Raw genomic sequence first — 17,964 nt, 5'->3', positions numbered from 1 at the left:
TCTAGCCCTTATAGTATTCAACAAGTCAAACTTTACACGTTAATAATTTTTCTTGTATTTAAGAAGACATTTACTTACTTTTGTTAAATATCACGTGTAATCATCATAGTATTTTTCAATAAAATCTTATCCACTTACATACTTTCTCTCAGCATTGAGTCGTTTTTCTCCTCCTGAATACATTCATTGTAAGCTTTTCTTACAGATAGACAAACACAACTTTAGGACTCATAGACTGAGTCACAGAGACACAGCACGTGATATACGAAGCTCTAATATATTGCCGTTTTTATGTTTGGTGGGTAACAAGTGGTAGATCGGCGTGGGAGTGATTATTATTATTATTATTGATACCACAAGGTTTGTGCTATCAGTACTGACACTGTAATATTGGCAGAATTTTTATTTCTATATATTTATGGACAAGCATATAGCGTAAGTGTGTATGGTATGACTGGTGTTTATTAGTTATCAGAATTATTGGCATGGTAGTGTGTCACTATGCTATACGTTAGGGAAAATCATTTATAAATTATTGGCATGGAGTCGTTAGTCGTTTGAAAATGTCTCAAAATAATAACCAGAGATAAGGTATGAATTAAGAAAAACTAAGAATATATAAAGAAGAAACCTAAATAAAAAAAAATAATAATAATTCATTAGTAAACCGCTGATGGATCCCTCCTACGATCAGGGATGGGGGTAGGCTAAGCCCGGAGGACTATAGACCCCTCAACTTTTTATTTTCTATTTTATTTTTAAAATTTATAAATTAGCCTCATTATTTATTTATTTAATTTGTATGTGTGTGTGTGTTTCTGTGTGGATATTAACGATTAGGGGAATATCTATTATCAAATAACAACTATATAAGACATGGGCTAGTAGCAATGTGTTTTAATTATTATTCATCTTAATTTAATTTCAAATATTATTCATGTCAGCAATTAAAATGTTAACTAAATAAAATTTAAAAATAATTAACAATAATAAGATATCAATGCTCTTTGTGTGTGGTCTCGGCTTCCGACTCTGCTCGGCAATGATGGAAATGTCGATGAGCAGGATGGTGATGCGTGGGGGAGTCCCTTGGAAGCTACGTGGGGTGCTCGTTGGGGGACAACGGTTGTGCGTCTCCTCTGTCCTCTTTGATGTCGAAAGGGAAGTATACGTTGTTTTATTATTTGATTTTGTATTTTTTTTATAACAATTGTGTACTTTTTATGTTATTGTTCTGTATTGTCTGATTTGGTTTGGATTGGAGACAGATTAATAACCGTCATCCACTGTCGAAACCATGCACAAGGTGAACGACTATCTGCACTTAGTATTTTATTCACTTTTCGACTTAAGTTTGTGGTGTACCATTTTTTTTTATATGGTGTACCATGTATGTATTAATATGTTTTCTTTCTATGAGTGTCCATATTATCAATAGAAGCTCATGTAAAATAGAAGCTCAAACTAAACAAACTAGCGATTAAATTTAAATGCTCAATATATTAAAAGAAAATAACAATAATTAAGAAATAACTTACGAGTACAATGCTTGTACAATTACAATGTAGGTTTTTTTTTTTTTTTTTTTTTTTTTTATGTAGTATGAAGTATAAATCGAGAATTACAGAGATAATTAAGATATAATTTAATTATTTATATATATATATATATAAATATAACGTATAAGTGATATATGGGTCTTGGACGTGAACATGAAGATATGCGATAAGAAAATTGTTTGAACAATTTTTTATCTCCATTTTATGATAATAATGTCATATATTATGATGTATCGTCATAAATTCTCATATTTTTATAATCATATAATCACAAAACAGTAATAAAGGTCTAAAAATTAAATTTGATTATATATTTGTCTAAATATTTGTTATATTCGTATTCAATTCCTGTAACAATGACATTTAAAAAATTATAATAAATTTTTAATAATATAATATTCAATTGGTGCAAAAAAAAGAGTGTAATAACATTAGAGATCAAGTATCAAAATGGTGCAAACACTATACTAAGGTTTAGCTGAAAATTTGCACTAATTTGAAAATTGAATTGGAGATGCCCTGGTTGATGAGACAATGCTTTCACGTCCTTAAAGAGATTGCCCAAAATTCGATGACTATTTTTTCTAGGTCACTTTCTTACCACTTATTTAGTCACGGTCCCCATTTAATTATTCCGAGTAGTTAGAGCTTTAAATTGTCATCAATGTGCACACTTTATTTTGGATAATTTGATACGGACATGTAGAAGTTTGCTCGTTTGTCTTTGTTTTCATTTTGTTTAAACGAGTGAATTCATACATATGTAACATTACTATAACTAGTATTAAATGAAGAAGACACAACGGTCACATCGTTGATGTGGCGTTTAGCTTAAGCTTGACTTAAGCTCACATGAACAGGTCTTGACTTAAGCTCACATGACCAGGTCACGTGCACAGCTTAGTTTAGAACACTCAAGCGTCTACACGTACACGTCATCAATGTGACTGCTATTGGTTGTAATTTCGGTTAGCTAACAAATGATCGTATCAGGGTTTCAACTCTCAAGGTTTCTGGACGAAAATTATGCCAAAATCTTTTTTTTTTTTAGTCTCGGCACCAGAACTCACAAAACTTGAATTTTCCTTGGATTTCGAGAGAATCCATACGGCATTATCTGGAACTCGGTTCGAGAATTCCAGTCCGGTTCAATTGCTTTCTTGAAAAAAAATCGGATATAAAACCCTGAATCCTCGCTAAAAAAACTCAGAATAGACGAAAAACAAACCCTAAAAATCCGGCGGATCAGACGTTGCATCTTCATGCGATTCCAAAAGTTTCCGTGAAATCTGTCTACTTTCCGACGCTCGTCAGGCAAAAGCTCACTCCAATCCGTTGGAAACTTCGCATGACTTCAAACCCCACCGATTTACTAAAATTTGATGATTTGAGTGTTTTTCATGGAATTTCTTGTTGGTTTTTGATGATTAATTTCAAATTCATCGTTTCAAACTTCATTATTGTGTTTAATCTGAGTTTGTATCGAATTTTTTTCATTTTTTGGTTGGATCCAAAAATAAGGTTAGATTTAATGAAACTTAGTGTTTTAAAAAAAAATATTGTTAATTTTTTATGATTAAATTCAAATTCGTAGTGTCTAACTTCATTGTTGTGTTTAATCTGAGTTTGTGTCGAATTATTTTCAATTTTTTTGTTAGATCCGAAAATAGGGTTAGATTTGAATGTGTTTTTTAGTTTTTGTTAAATTAGTTATGGAATGTGAATGTTTATTTATAATTAATGTTATGTAATTATGTTAATTTCTTAATTTGTAGGTTTGAAGAATGACGTCCTCCGATCCAGCTAGAAAGTACTGTATGTCCGTTGTCGGAAAACTCAATGCGCACCGTTGTAATGTTTGTGATCACATAATTGTAGGCGGCAACATCAGCAGAGTGTAAAATCACCTGGCAAATGTGGACGCGACGAAGAGCGTGAAATTTTATGTTAAAGTTCCCCTTGAAATAAAAGAGGAGATGCGAGCTTTACTTCTTGGTAACGTAAAAAAGGAGAAACAAAAACATACATTGAAGCGTAGGTGGACTACTCAAATGTGTCATCCATTACACATACAGTTATTATCGTAAACTTCTCAACTTATAATGATTTTGTTGTTAACATTGTATCGTTTTGCAGCTTTCTTTCTCAATAAATATTAATGAATCAAATCCTCTTGTTCAAACAATAAAGATTTCCTCTCTATCACACGCAAAATTTGCATGTGTTGCTCTACTTTGTTGAATAAGCAACACTACGTCTAGTTTATGTATATATGATGATTAGTGATGGTACAAACACAATATTAACTAGAACACAATATAATGTGGGTCCGTTAGGAAAATAGTCAACTTAAATGTTTGACATTACTAAATAGCAAACGTTTGTTAAATCTTAGATACATAGCTATATTTATGTATCTGCAGACATAAATCTTAGATAATTAGTCACCTCAATAGTTAGGCCACATCATTATTTATGGTTATTTATCTAAGATTTATCAAACGTTGGTCATTTAGCAATGTCAAACGTTTAATTTGGCTATTTTCCAAATTAATTGATATAACGTATATATGAACAATACATTGTATAATGTATAATGTATATACATGAAACAATATATTTATATCAAGATATGACATTTTTTTTCTTTGTTGTTTAACTTTAGTAGGTGAGTGTGAACCGTGAATGACCTAAATATGTGGCCAAACTTGGAGCTTTCATTATTCATCAAGGAGGCAAAATGAGTCCAAGTAATAAGTGGGAACTGGACTATTTCATATAGAAATTGTATGTAATATGACTTTTATCTATGTTCAAGATAATTGTAACATGTTATTGACCACTACATATGTTGATTTGCATTATGGGTGCCGCATGGTAAAATCAAAGGAATACAAAGAATCACTATTTTGTAGGGCATTAACAATAATGTGAGAAAATACAAAACCTACACAGTTCCTTTACTCACGGTGAGGATAATAATACAACTATATACTGAATCTAAATTTTAGGAATGAATTTAATGTAAATAAATTATTTTAATGCAACTAATTGACACTTGTAAAACCATCCACTCACAGTCAAGGTTTTTTTTAGTATTTGTAAATTGAAATATAGTTTGAGGCAAAGGAGAAGAAGGCGCCGAAGAATACAACTGCTGGAATTCGGGCATGAAACTATCAACAAGCGGTATGAATAGAATCAAGGATTTAGCTAGTCTTAAGTGTTACCACCATCTACTAGCTCGGCCATGTGGTCCCCGCCGTATCCCCCGTTTGTTCATTGGCGATGGAGGCTGTCACGAAAGATACCCCGACGACTAGGATGAGTCTAGAACAAAGGTTCCAACTCGTCCGTAGCATATAGCGCAAGAGTGTACACAAGAACGAGAGATGCATGAGATAATCGAAAAGAAGTCGGAGCTCATGCTTCTTATGGAATTCGAACCTACTCATCCGGTTCAAATTGATCAGCCAATTTGCAAACCCTTAACATAAAAAAGCTCATGTCAATGGGATGCACTGTAAAGTTTTGGATATTGGAGAGGAGGGATGATACCGAGGTGAAAGATCCTGAAAAAATTAAAATACAAGTCAATATTGTGTTAATATAGTTGCATTAAAATTATAACGTGGATGAAGGCAGTTAAAATTATATCGTGAATGAAGGACAACATAAAATATAACGTATATTGTTGCATTAATTATCTAGCTAAAATTTAATGTAAATAAACTATAACAAGAAGAAAAATAGCGTCTAATTTTAATACAACGATATTGACACTTATAGAATCGTCCACACATATTCATAAGCCCCGTTTTTCTTAATATTTGTAAATTGCAATATAGATTGAGGCAAAGGGGAAGAAGGCACCGTAATATGATGGCCGGACTTCGGGTTTGAAACTTTCAACAAGCGAGATTAATAGAATCACTGAATTCTAGTCTTATGGGCTACCATCACTACTCGCTCGGCCATGTGGTCCTCGTCGTACCCCCTGTTGTTCATTGGTGATTTTTAGGCTAATTTTTTTTTTTTTTTTTTAAATGAGTCAAAAGTGCAACAAAAAAAAAAAAATTGAAGAGGGGATTGATCCCCCTCTACCTAGTGTAGCTCCATCCCTTGATATTTGAATCCAGTCTAACTAATGAAATCACCATCTTCCACAACGAGATATCATTTTTCTATTTTGGAGTCTTTCTCATTACAATGTCCAGTTATCGTTTCCACCATCATATTCATGCAATGTTTCAAGCATATCCAATTCACACCGGTCAATATCATCTCAATATTTACTTTTTAAATTTCTTATAAATTTTGTAATATCTCTTTTTTAAGGTGTCCTTACCATTATTCTTGAACACTATTACTTTCAAAAGGAAAAATCCAGTTATACCTATGGTTTCTTCAACTATAAAATATTTGCAACAGCAATTAGTTTTAAGTTTGATTATTCAAAACCCGTTATCTATTTATTTCTTTCTTATAAATATGGCCCCATAAAATGTATGCATAAAGATTTATTACGATGATAGTGTAACAGAAATTGGTATTTTAAAACGTATTGTACAAATTAACAATAATGATCCCATCCTATGCATTCCACAAAATATAACTTCAAAATAATTATGCCAATTTCTCTTCATTATAAAAATAAATTTAATTTCTCTTCATTATAAAAATAAATTAATCACCATACGTGCCGTGTGATTCACGCAGAGAGGCTCAGGGCCCACGGAGTCCTTTAATTATATATTTCCCCCTTTCTTTCTTTCTTTTTATTTTTTTTAAAAAAACCCATTCTTTTTCGTTTTTAAATCTCAACTGTTTCTTTCTTTTTTGAAGGACTTTTTCTTTTCTGACCGAACCATAGATTGGAACACAGCAATAATTAAACGGTACGTAGAGAATTTAGAGTTTATAATTAGGGAAGGGTAAGGGCTGGAATTAGGGTGTTTATGCAGGATAAATTACATTTTACTTTTATAAGGTACATTAAAAAAACACAAAAATTACTCGACGAAATATATATTTATGATACGTTTCACCTTCTATACATAGAAAAATGGAAATACATATCTTTGACATTAACTGTATATAATAACTTCAATAATTATATGCAGGATAAATCACATATTTTACTTTTAATGGTATATATCTGACCGTACCATAGATTAGAACACAGCAACAATTAAACAGTACGTAGAGGATTTAGGGTTTATAATTAGGCAAGGGCTGGGATTAGGGTGTTTATGCAGGATAAATTACATATTTTACTTTTAATGGTACTTTAAATAGCACGGAAATTACTCGATGAAATATATGTTTGTGATAGGTTAAGTCACCTTCTAATGAAAATAGATATCTTTAATTGTATATAATAACTTCAATAACTTGTAAGAAAACGCTTGAAGAGTTTATAATTTGGGAAGGGCTGGATTTAGGGTGTTTATGCAGGATAAATTACATATTTTACTTTTCAACAACCTGTAAAAAAAACGCTTGAAATAGCTGTGATGATTTAAAGTCATTTAAATCGATATTGGTGTCATGTTTTTACATTTTCAAAACTCGTCAAAAAGTCAATTAAGAATTTCTGTCTCCATGTTCAACATAAATGTGAATTAATGAATTTTAAATCACCATAAGTATTCATAAATTGAAGAAATTACGTACAATTAATGTCAAAAACATGTATTTCTCTATGTCGACTTTTTTTAAGGGTATTTTCTTTATGTAGATTAAAAGATCCAAATGTATCACAAATAAAAAATTTAATTAGCGGGTAATTGGTCGTTACTGAAAAATATATATAGTTTAGGGGGGGTGTAATTTAGCTAACCTAGTCAGTATAAAAAATATAAAATAATAACTATATATAGTAGCATGCAGAAGCCGTATATATATATATATATATATATATATATATATATATATATATATATATTTCTTCTTTCATGGTCTAAGAAAAAGTCGCTTACTCGTAAATGAAGCACAAAGACAAGAGCACAAAAATCAAACATCAAACAAGAAGAGAGAGTCTCTCTACTATTAATTAACTCTTTCCTTTTCTCTATATATCTTATATATGTCCTTAACTTTTTTTCCTTTTTCCAACTTAACCCACAATAATTAAAAACATATCAACGACATCCACCACATAATCGTAATAACATTAAAAAAAATATAAAAAAAAAGCATTTGAAAATATATAATTCCTGTTCACTTAATTAAGACTTAAGTGGGCGAAAATCATGGCACAAACTCTTGGTTCTCCTGGAAAGTCTGGCCCTCGTTCTGGTACCCTTCAAACGAGTTGTCGTTTTTCTCGTCGTTGTTGTTGCTGTTGTAGTTTTTGTTGTTTTTGTAGTAGTTCTCATTGTCGTTGTTGTTGTCGCCGTAGAAACTGTTGTCGTTTGCTCTGTTGTTGTACCAGTTCTTAGGGTTCGTGTAATCCACATCCTTGTTGTTGTAGCGCTTGTTGTCGTTCACATTGTTGCTGCCATAGAAACTGTTGTCGTTTCCTCTGTTGTTGTTGTTGTACTTGTTTCTAGGGTTCGAATAATCCACAGCCTTGTAATTGTTGTTGTTGTTGTTGTTGTTGTCGGTCAAGCTGTTCTGGCCGTACCGTCTGTTGTTGCGTTCCCTGTTGCTGTACCAGTTCTTAGGGTTCGTGTAATCCACGGCCTTGCTGTCGAAGTTGTCGTTTTCGTTGCTGTCCTCGTCGTTTTTGTAGGAGTTGGGGTCGTAGTTCTTCTCGTCGTAGCTGGTGGTATCGAAGGATTCGGGGTTGTAACCGGTGGTCGTTTTCTCCAACGACACGTCGTGGAAGTACTTTCCGTTCGCCATGAAACGCGTGTCGCTCATGCCTTGCCTCCCGAAATTGCTGTTGTAGTTCGAGACCGGAGAGTTGGTCGTCGTTCTTGTCGTCGTGAAGTGCTTTTCCTCCGCAAAAGGCGGGTTTTGGCCGGACTCGTGGCCGTACAGTCCGTACCCTTCGTTTTGGCTGTCGTTTGTGAAGGTCGGGTCTTCTTCTTTTTCAAATCCTTCTGTTTCGTCGTCCTTGTTGGTTTCGGGATTGACTTCCGTCGTGGTGGTCGTCGTTGTCGTTTCTTTGTGGTCGTTGTCGTTTTTGACGTTTGAGACCTTGCTGAAGAACTGGCTGTCTCTGGCTTGGGCGATTTGGGAGAAGGTGAAGAGAAGGGCTATGATGAGAAGAGAGAGAGGCTTTGGTGATGAGAGAGCCATTGTGGAGTTTTTTTTTTCTTTTCTTTTTTCTTTGGGTGGGAAGTGCAAAGTGAGAGAGTAGAATAGTGAAGCGTATTGGGGTTTAGTGAGTGGTGGGATTTTGTTTATATAGAGCTATACACAAACTTTCTATTACCCTTTTCTCTTTTGTTTTTTAATTTTTTAATTTTTATGTAATAATATTTGTTAGGTGATAATGGGGACATGGTTATTGTGGTCCCCACAACTTCAATAGAGTGATTACTTTTTTCCTTTATGTTCTTTAATTATTATATAAATTGTGAATATATAAAATTTGTATACTAATATGCATATATAAACTATGATCACTTTTTCCAGTGTTCCATGAGTGGAGAAGAATGTCAATATGTGGAAAGAACAAGAATAAAAAATAAAAATAAACAGTATAATTTGATATCTCCTAATATCTTTCTAATAAAATACTTTGTCATATGAAATTAAACTTTCCTTCAGCAAGAGTATGATAAACATGATTTTGTTTGACCATTTTATACTAAGCTACGCTGTCTTTTCGTTGCTTCTAAGCAAAAACCATTTGATAATACTCAAAAACTAATTGTCTATTAATAGAAAAAAAATAATGTTGATTATTAGATATAATTACAATAGTAACATATGTAAAAATAAATATATGTTGCTATCAAATTATGAGGGTTTTGGACCACCCCACCACATCTAGGAAATGCAATGAATATAATTAGTCGTTAGGTTGATGAGGTGAGATAATTTTTACAGTGCTTATAGGGTGGTAAAATAGGGTAATGCTAATATATATATATATGGTATATATATTAAATTGAAAATTATGAGCATATAGGCATGACCGGGTAATTATGCGCGGATTGTGGAGTTGGTGGGGCATCAAAATTATGGCATATAGATATAGTGGCATACACCACCATGTGCGGGCCTCTATCCTTTGCCTACTGTAATCTATATAATTATAATATATATATATATACTATTTATGTTAATAAATGATAAAAGAAAAATTACCATATAAACGCAACTTTTATGAACCCACCACAACAATGGGGCCTCATAGTGTCATAAGCGTGTTGCAATAACATGTAGAGATCTCCCAGAACTGAGCCAACCATTTTTCAAATTATTAATTTCATTTGCATATCCAATTTAGTAAAATTGGTATAGTGAGTTAAACACGGCGTCACATATTGTTACGTGACTTAATACATTGGACCCACCACCTTCAAATCTTACGTGAGTTGCGCCGAAGCCAAGTCTTCTTTCAATTTTAACTTTTTCTTCTTCTTTTTTATTTTTCCTTTTTTGTATAAAAGAAATTAATTATCAAAGATATTAATTTTCTTATAAAATATATGAATCATAGGCTTGTAATATAAATTAATAGTCTGGTTAAGAATTTACTCAATCTAGGTCACTTCAAATGATTTCAATGAAGAAATAACCAAAACTTCGTTTTATTTAAATGACTAGCCATTCTCACTATTTTAGGCATTTTTTTTCTTTTCAAATTACTATTCTATCCTTTATTTAATTATTATTATTTTTATTTGAAAACTAATTAATCATCTCTTTTTCCCGAAAATTTCCGGAAAATATAATGGAGTTGACAATTTATTTTGTCGTTAGTTTTTAATAAGGCTAACAAGTTCCAAATTTAAAGCTGCTAATTCAAATTAACGTGAGATAATTTTCTTAAATTGGTCAGTTTTTCTTTCAAAAGTTTTATTAATAATTAGTTGATTTCCTTTTTTAGCGACTATTTATCCCACGCTATCTTTTTCAACTAAGACTTCCTAATTTAATACCGATTCATATATGTTCTTTTTTCGTAGTTTTTTTATGTACAAATATTTACAAATATTATTAGCTTACAAAATAAATGCGATTCTGATATTATTTTTTTGTTTGTAAATGGTCTGTATGTTTTGTTGGTTATAAACAATTTGTAAAATCGTTTGGACTTTGGTCATTTTTTCTTTTTATAAACAGACATCGTTTTTTATGATTTAACTATGGATTATGAAGTTATATTTTTTGTTTATAAACCGACTTCATTTTTTTACAAACAAAGTATGCATATGAAGTTGTGTGTGTGCTTTTTTTATTTTTATTTTATAAACATACTTTGTTTTTTTACATATAAACTATTTAAAATGAGCTGCATTTTTTTTTATTACTAGAAAGTATAAACAATCGTGTGCTCTTATTGTTTTTTGTTTATAAATAAACTTCAGTTTATAAAATATCGTTTTTTTGTTATAAACAGAATTCTGTTATTTTTTAACAAACGACTCTTGTTAATTATATTTATGACGCGTACTCTCTCACTTCATGTACAAGTACAAATAGATTAAAAAAAAAAGTCGTGTAAAAAACTCTTAGGCTTATTGTTTGAAATATTTCATTTTTTTTCTTGTAAAACGTTATTGTAGGCAGGATTTGGGTTTCCAATTCCAATGCGGTGCTTGATTCTTTTTCCTATTTTGTTAGTCAATCAATATTTATTATTTATTCCACAAATCTCTTAACTGATAAGTAATAAATTATGCTATCTTTGAATCATAATTTTTTTTTTTATTTAAATACGTTTTTTTTCTTCAGAAATAAAAGGGTTTATCACTCATCTCCCGTCCTTTATTAATGAATCATGGCTATTATTCTCAAACTTTATAACTATGGCTATTTAGCAAATCACCACACTTAAGACGGCTAATTTGCTAGATCATCCGTATAACTTATAAGTATGCAATTAAGATTTAATATAAACTACAAACCTCTATGTTGTCAAATTAAAAAAGGGTTATTAAGTTATATAGCCACATGGTTATAGTGAATTGTGATATAACCCACATTTGGTTAATTTCTTGTACATAGCCAAGTTAACTTATTAACAGATTAATAAAAGACTTATTTAACTCAGTCAAACATGTAAAAAATGTAGTTAATAGGTTGTCACGTATGCAAGTTGGCTATTTACAAAGTATTTACCAAAGGTTGACTAATCTACAATTCATATAGTTTAGGTGGCTTACGTATCCAATTTTTTTTTTATTAAAAAAAGTGAAAAATAAGATGAGTAATCGAACCTATATTTGAGTTCTGAGAGTTAATTAGTTCTAAGTGGGTTATTACTATGATCTCGTCGTAATAATGATTAATGATTAAAGGTTATTGAGTTTAGTTTTAGCTTCAAGAAATAGAAAATATTATAATATCATATAAACCATTTTTTTTTTCCTAAAAAAAAATATAAAACATATCTTAATCTTCAGTTTCATACTTTTTTTTTAATAAATCTTTTGATTGTTTCATGTGCTCAATTACATCAGTTTGTTCAGTTGCGTGCTTCTTCAAAACCTTCATTGATGAAGAAATTGATGCGTCCATAAATTCCTGTTATTAAAGCTCTATACAATGCTCCAACCATTTCTTTGGATTTTTAGCTGATCTAGCTTTCTAATATTAGTTTCTTTAATCCTTTTGCTGAAATATTTATGTCCCTTTGTGCAATGTCCAAAAACCCTAAAAGAGATCAGGAGTAAATAACCGCTATAATAGAGAGAGTTTGATGAGCAAATATTTCTGCCCTATATTTCATTTTCATCTAACAATCATAAGTGCACGTTACAACAAACTATAAATGCGATGCGAAAAGTTATAATGGTAAGTAATTAACTAGTTTATCCAGATATATTAGTTATGGTAGTTTGCAGATTATATATATATATACATATATATATATATATATATATATTATCTTGGTGGTGGTTATAGAAGTAGGTGAATATATGATCTGTAAACTCTTGTACGCGACTAACAATTACAATCCTCAATAAATACCAACTATTTCTAACTCTTTACTAGTTTTGTTGAAAACTTCAAATCGATAAATTATTTGGAGGAAGCCATTTTTCTTCTTTTTCTTACACTTGATACGTTAAAAGATAAATTAATAATGGGTCTCGTGATAAAGTATAAAATAAAGCGTTCCTTTTGTTATTTTTTCTCTTTCCACAAATGTCTATTTGTTGTGCAGATTCTAGTTATCTAACTTGGGATTCCTTATGGTAAACTAAGCCATTTTTAAGTTGAAACAAGGGCGATCTAGTTAAAATAGTCATTATAATTTACTTAAATTGCAAAATAAAATATATTTGACTGGAATCTGTAAAATGATTAAAGAGTTAATAAAAGTTAGGCAGTGTATGTAAACTAATTATATCGTACATAATTTATAGTGTTTTGCTAAATAAAGAAAGCAACGAGTACGAAAATCTAATAATAAAAAAACGAACATTTGTAAAATATATAATAATAAAGTATAAAAAACGAAAATTTGTAAAATCTGTAATGGAGTTTACGTATATTTAAGTTTCATTACAATATAACAATGCAAACATACATACATACATACATACATATATATACATACATATATATATGAAAAAAGCAAGAATAACACAAAATACAATATTTTCAAATATGACCATAAAATTGATAAAACAAATTGCATACAATTTTGAAACTGAGTTAATAAAGTTTAACGAAATAAAAAATGGAGATGGTAGATCAATCGTGATTACCCTCAATAGCTTAATTTTGGTGATACTACGTCTTGCATTCATGTGTTCAATCTCTACGAATGTAAAAGGAAGACTTCATCAAAATTGAAGTTTAAGATTAATTCTTGTAATTTATGTTTAAATGTAAATGTACTTGTTTATACAATGAAATAAATATTAAAACTAACAGATCAGTCATGTTTGATTTGCTCAGTGTGAAAAAAAGCTAATAAAGAACTCATAGTAATATAACTGATCATAGTTTAATATCAATTCTGTTTGAAAAAAATAACGCATACTGACTATTTTATTATTCAATTAGTTTAAGAGAATAGTAATTTCATCTAACCTTTCTTTAATGCAAACTCTCATCTAAATTGGTCTTGTTATTTTTGTCCTCTAACAATTGTTTTGATTCTCAATCTCAAAGATGATATAATTAGATGATAGTCCTCTCACGTGCCTATAATATATATACACCTTTGCAGGTAAATATAGTTATATTTTTAAATGAGATGAGATGGAATATCATTCAGAGATAGCTACAAAGGATTTGGTAAATTTCTCGGTTCTCGATGGTGATAATATTTAGTTAAATAGTTCAATAAAGCTGATTTCTCTCATAAGACTTGGTGAGGGAATAATTTGTGGACGATCATTGTGTTTGTAGCTATCTGTAATGTGAGCTAATTGGTTATCATGATTTTTCAAACTCATTATTCATCTTTTAGTACTGAAGCAACACGAGCTTCCTAAAGTTTTCACAAAATGGTAAAACTGCTTTGAATTGAAGGGGAAAACAAAAATAAGTATATATAAAAACAAAAACAAAAAAGAATAAAAATGACGTTGACGATGAACTGTGAATAAGAAACTTCCTTTGGTCTTTTAGTTGGACCCACTAGTAACAGACCATACGATACGGTACATCTTTTTTCTTTTCTTTTTTTCTTTTTTTTTTCATTTTTCTTTTACCTTAAATGCATACATTCTTGCATGTTTTTTTCCTTTTTTTTTGTTTTTTATTTATATCTTGGTAAATTTATGGATGTTGATTTCCTAAAGGAAAAGCTTATTGCTTGAACGGTCTAAGTTCATAAAGAAGTAAAACTCTCAAAGAGAGAAGAATTGTTACGCTTTAGCTTTGTTTATTAAAGAGGAAAAAATAAATGAGCGGTTAAAAATATCTAACATAATGTTTCACTTCAAACACTTTTTATAATAAGAAAAAAAAATGGTTGTCCTTAATTTACTTATCAAATCGTATCTCTCACTCACCCACCATAAAAGATAAATAATAAAAAATAGGCCCCCTTAAGATACGGCGTGAATGATTTAAGCATTTAGAAAGTACAAGTATGTATGGGTGTGCATGGTTGATTTTAATTCTGAATTGGACTCCAAACCATATACAATACAATAAGACTAGAATTATTTTATACTAATCTAGTTAACTTTATAGTGTTTTTAATATTATTATTTTTAAATTAATTAATTAGGAAAAGTAAATTTTTTTTTTCATTATTATAAGTCTTACCATAAATATGCCGACATTTGACTAAAATAATTAGACTAGATGAAGTAGCTCAAGCGGTAAAATACACTTATTTGAAGTCCTGAGTTTGAGTCATAAATGAAGACAAATTCTTACTCAAAATTAAAATGAAGTATCAAGTAATTAACTTCGAATATATAGATGATAAAACATTAAAAATTATAGGTTGTGTTTGGTTTTCATTCCAAAAACTGTTTTTCACTTTTTGAGTTGAAAAAATTGAAAACAAACAGTGAAAATGTGTTTGTTTTAATTTTTCGGAAAAAATTTTCAAAAATTTTTGAAGTTGTTTTGTAAAAAAGTAAAGAAAACTGAAAACAAATAAAATGTGTTTTTGGAAAAAAAAATTTCTTCTCTTCTCTTCTCCTTCTCCTCATCTTCTCTTTTCATTCTTTCAAAAACAAAAATGAAAACTATACCAAACACTTTTTTTAGTTTTTTCACTTTCTCAAAAACAAAAATGAAAACTGTACCAAACAGCTTTTTGAAAACAACTGCAAAATAATTTTTCAGTACAACTACAAAAATTAGAAAATAGAAAACAAAAACTTTTTGAGTTAACTATCAAACACAACCATAAATTTCGGAACTGGTTGTCCAACCGCAATATCAAGATTTGAAACAAGAGCACATCGTTTGAAGCCAAAATAATAATAAAAACATCTACTTCCATGAGATAAAAATATTTAGTGTAGATCGGTTTTATAAACAAATTAACCAATTAACCAATCCAATTTACTATTTTAAGTTTTTTAGCACCCCTACAAACAAGTACCCAAGACTTTAAACCTTATCTAAAGATTTAAAATGTAAAAATTAACCCAAAGCAACTCATATTCCACCACAAAGTGCATTCATTTTTTTTTTTTGTGTCTTATTATTCTCACATTGAATTGAATAATGTACGCATTGAAATTCATGCAGTGCTAGTTAAGCCATAAATCAAGGTGGTGGATGAGACTTCATCCAAGACTTTATCAAAATTCAAAGAGTTCGGTTTAGTTGTTGACGATTGTTTGGAAAACAAATAAAAAACATTAAAAAAAAGTATATGTTGTGGGGACAATTGAATTTATTGATACATGTTTCATATGAAAGAACTCAATCCTTCTTCTGTATTTTTTTTTTTGTTCTGTTTGACCAAACAAGTAATAGCCAGAACTTTCACTTTAATAATTTTAAATAAAAAAACTTTCACTTTCATTTCATTATTGATTTTCACTTTTTCTCTTCTTCTTTTAAGTTAAGGGAAGTATTCTGCGTGATTAGCGGAGGAATTAATTAGTTTTCAGCTTTTCAAAGCGTATGTTGGCAACCGGCAGAGAACCTTTGTTCCTAGAAAGCAAAAAGACAAACTTAAGCAGAAATCATAATAAAATTGGGTATCCAAAGTCCTGTATTTTGGCAATGAATATCGCAATTTTTAAAAAATACTAAATAAATAAATAATACATATGTTATAATTCTGCAAATTTATGCAGTTTATGATGGAATCTAGGTCATCGACTCTTTCATGGTTTTTATTAAATAGAAATCATATAGGTTATTCCGTACAATTAAATAAAAAAAAAATCAAATATGTAATAAAGACATAAGCAAGGAAATAAAAAATATAACAAAAACCGGAAAAAGTAACGCAAAGCTAGAAGACGGCAAGGAAAGAGTCGAGGCCCGTTGGACGGTTTTCTTGAAGCTTTTTATCGACCTCCTCAAGTGCATGATTACTTGGACGACAGCTTCCCAGGATACAACGATAACAAGACACACAAAGGCACCACTTAGTGTATCGACGGCGAACTAGAACCTGTGTCAGAAACTATCACCAAGACAAACAAGTGGGAGATTATTGGAAGACAATTTTCTGGGGAAGAAGGAAGCTCGGGAACAGTGGGAGATTATTGAATTCGGTGTGTTTGAAATGAGAGAGAGCTCAGCCTTTTATAGGCGTATGCATACCCTGAGCAACAACTCTAAACGGATGCAATAAAGCTCCATAACTCGTGATAAAGGAGCCTTAATGCACGGTTACCAAACGCTCACTCAGATTCAACCGTCAAGGCCTTAATGCACGGATTCAAACCGTCCAATCCTTAATGCACGGTTACAAGTTCAATTCCCAACATAACGCAAGAGTTATTTGTGGAATTAAAACTTTTAGAAGTGAAATTTGTACTAAAAAGAAAGTCCGAGACCGAGACGTCCCCGAAACCCGGCCCGGCTCGGCGACGGCGCGCGTGAGGGGTTAAGGGTTAACCCACACACACTCTCCTCTCTTGCACTTGGATATCCACTAATTAAAGAGGATAGTATTTAAACACTACCACAACACACATCCACATCCAATGTGGGACTCTTGGTATTCCACTTCCACAACACAACATAAATGTGTTTCTTTAGCCTACTTTGAGCATCAGTTTCTCATTCATCCTAGGTCCGATTTTGGCAAACAAATTTTCAATTTTATACCTCTCGTTACGAGGAATCCGTATCACTTGGAATTATTCAAATCCAATGAGTGGACCCTACTCAAATTGTTGTCACAAATCAGCCATACACATGTAAATAAATACTCTTTATTTACTTAATTTCCAACAAGTCTACCGGTATTTTTCTTTCTCAACGAAGAAAGCTAAAATTTTAGTTTCTAAGGGCTAAATGTGGGCGTTTGGAACAGAAATTTTGTTCCGACCAAACTAGAATTTTGATCTTTAATGGATATGAATGTTCCATTTGAATGGTGCCGAAATTCTGGTAAATTCGGAACAGGACATTCCATCTTGGTTATATCCCTCATCATTGAGCTTATAAAATAAATAAAAAAATTCAATCTATAATATAGTCTATTATCCATTAAAATATATTTTTTATGTATAATACCGGAACGGCACTAAAATATCCGGTTTCAAGAACAGTCCATATTTTTTCATATTAAAAGAAAGATTTGATTTAGATTAATGGACCTCAAACTTCCGTCATGACACCGATTCTACCTTGAAATGTTTATTGAAATTAACAAAGAATATTTAGGGAT

At 30.9% G+C, this 17,964-nt stretch overlaps 1 protein-coding gene across 1 annotated transcript; it reads right to left on the bottom strand.

Annotated features, from left to right (window-relative positions):
- Positions 1-7,576: 7,576 nt before the first annotated feature.
- LOC149385909 (GATA zinc finger protein) lies at positions 7,577-8,907 on the bottom strand. The gene has a single exon (XM_089625529.1). It carries the CDS (start codon positions 8,805-8,807, stop codon positions 7,812-7,814), a length of 996 nt encoding a protein of 331 aa, XP_089481655.1. The 5' UTR covers positions 8,808-8,907; the 3' UTR covers positions 7,577-7,811.
- Between the last annotated feature and the right edge of the window lie 9,057 nt (positions 8,908-17,964).

The sequence above is a fragment of the Urtica dioica genome, chromosome 9, assembly GCF_054948205.1.
Source record: "Urtica dioica subsp. dioica isolate 48M chromosome 9, U.dioica_male_clone48M_v1_H2, whole genome shotgun sequence".
NCBI classification, from domain to species: domain Eukaryota; kingdom Viridiplantae; phylum Streptophyta; class Magnoliopsida; order Rosales; family Urticaceae; genus Urtica; species Urtica dioica.
This window is presented reverse-complemented; position numbering and strand designations above follow the sequence as displayed.

Coding starts and splice junctions, on each gene's coding strand:
- LOC149385909 (XM_089625529.1), bottom strand. CDS start 8,807: ATGGCTCTCTCATCACCAAAGCCTCTCTCTCTTCTCATCATAGCCCTT.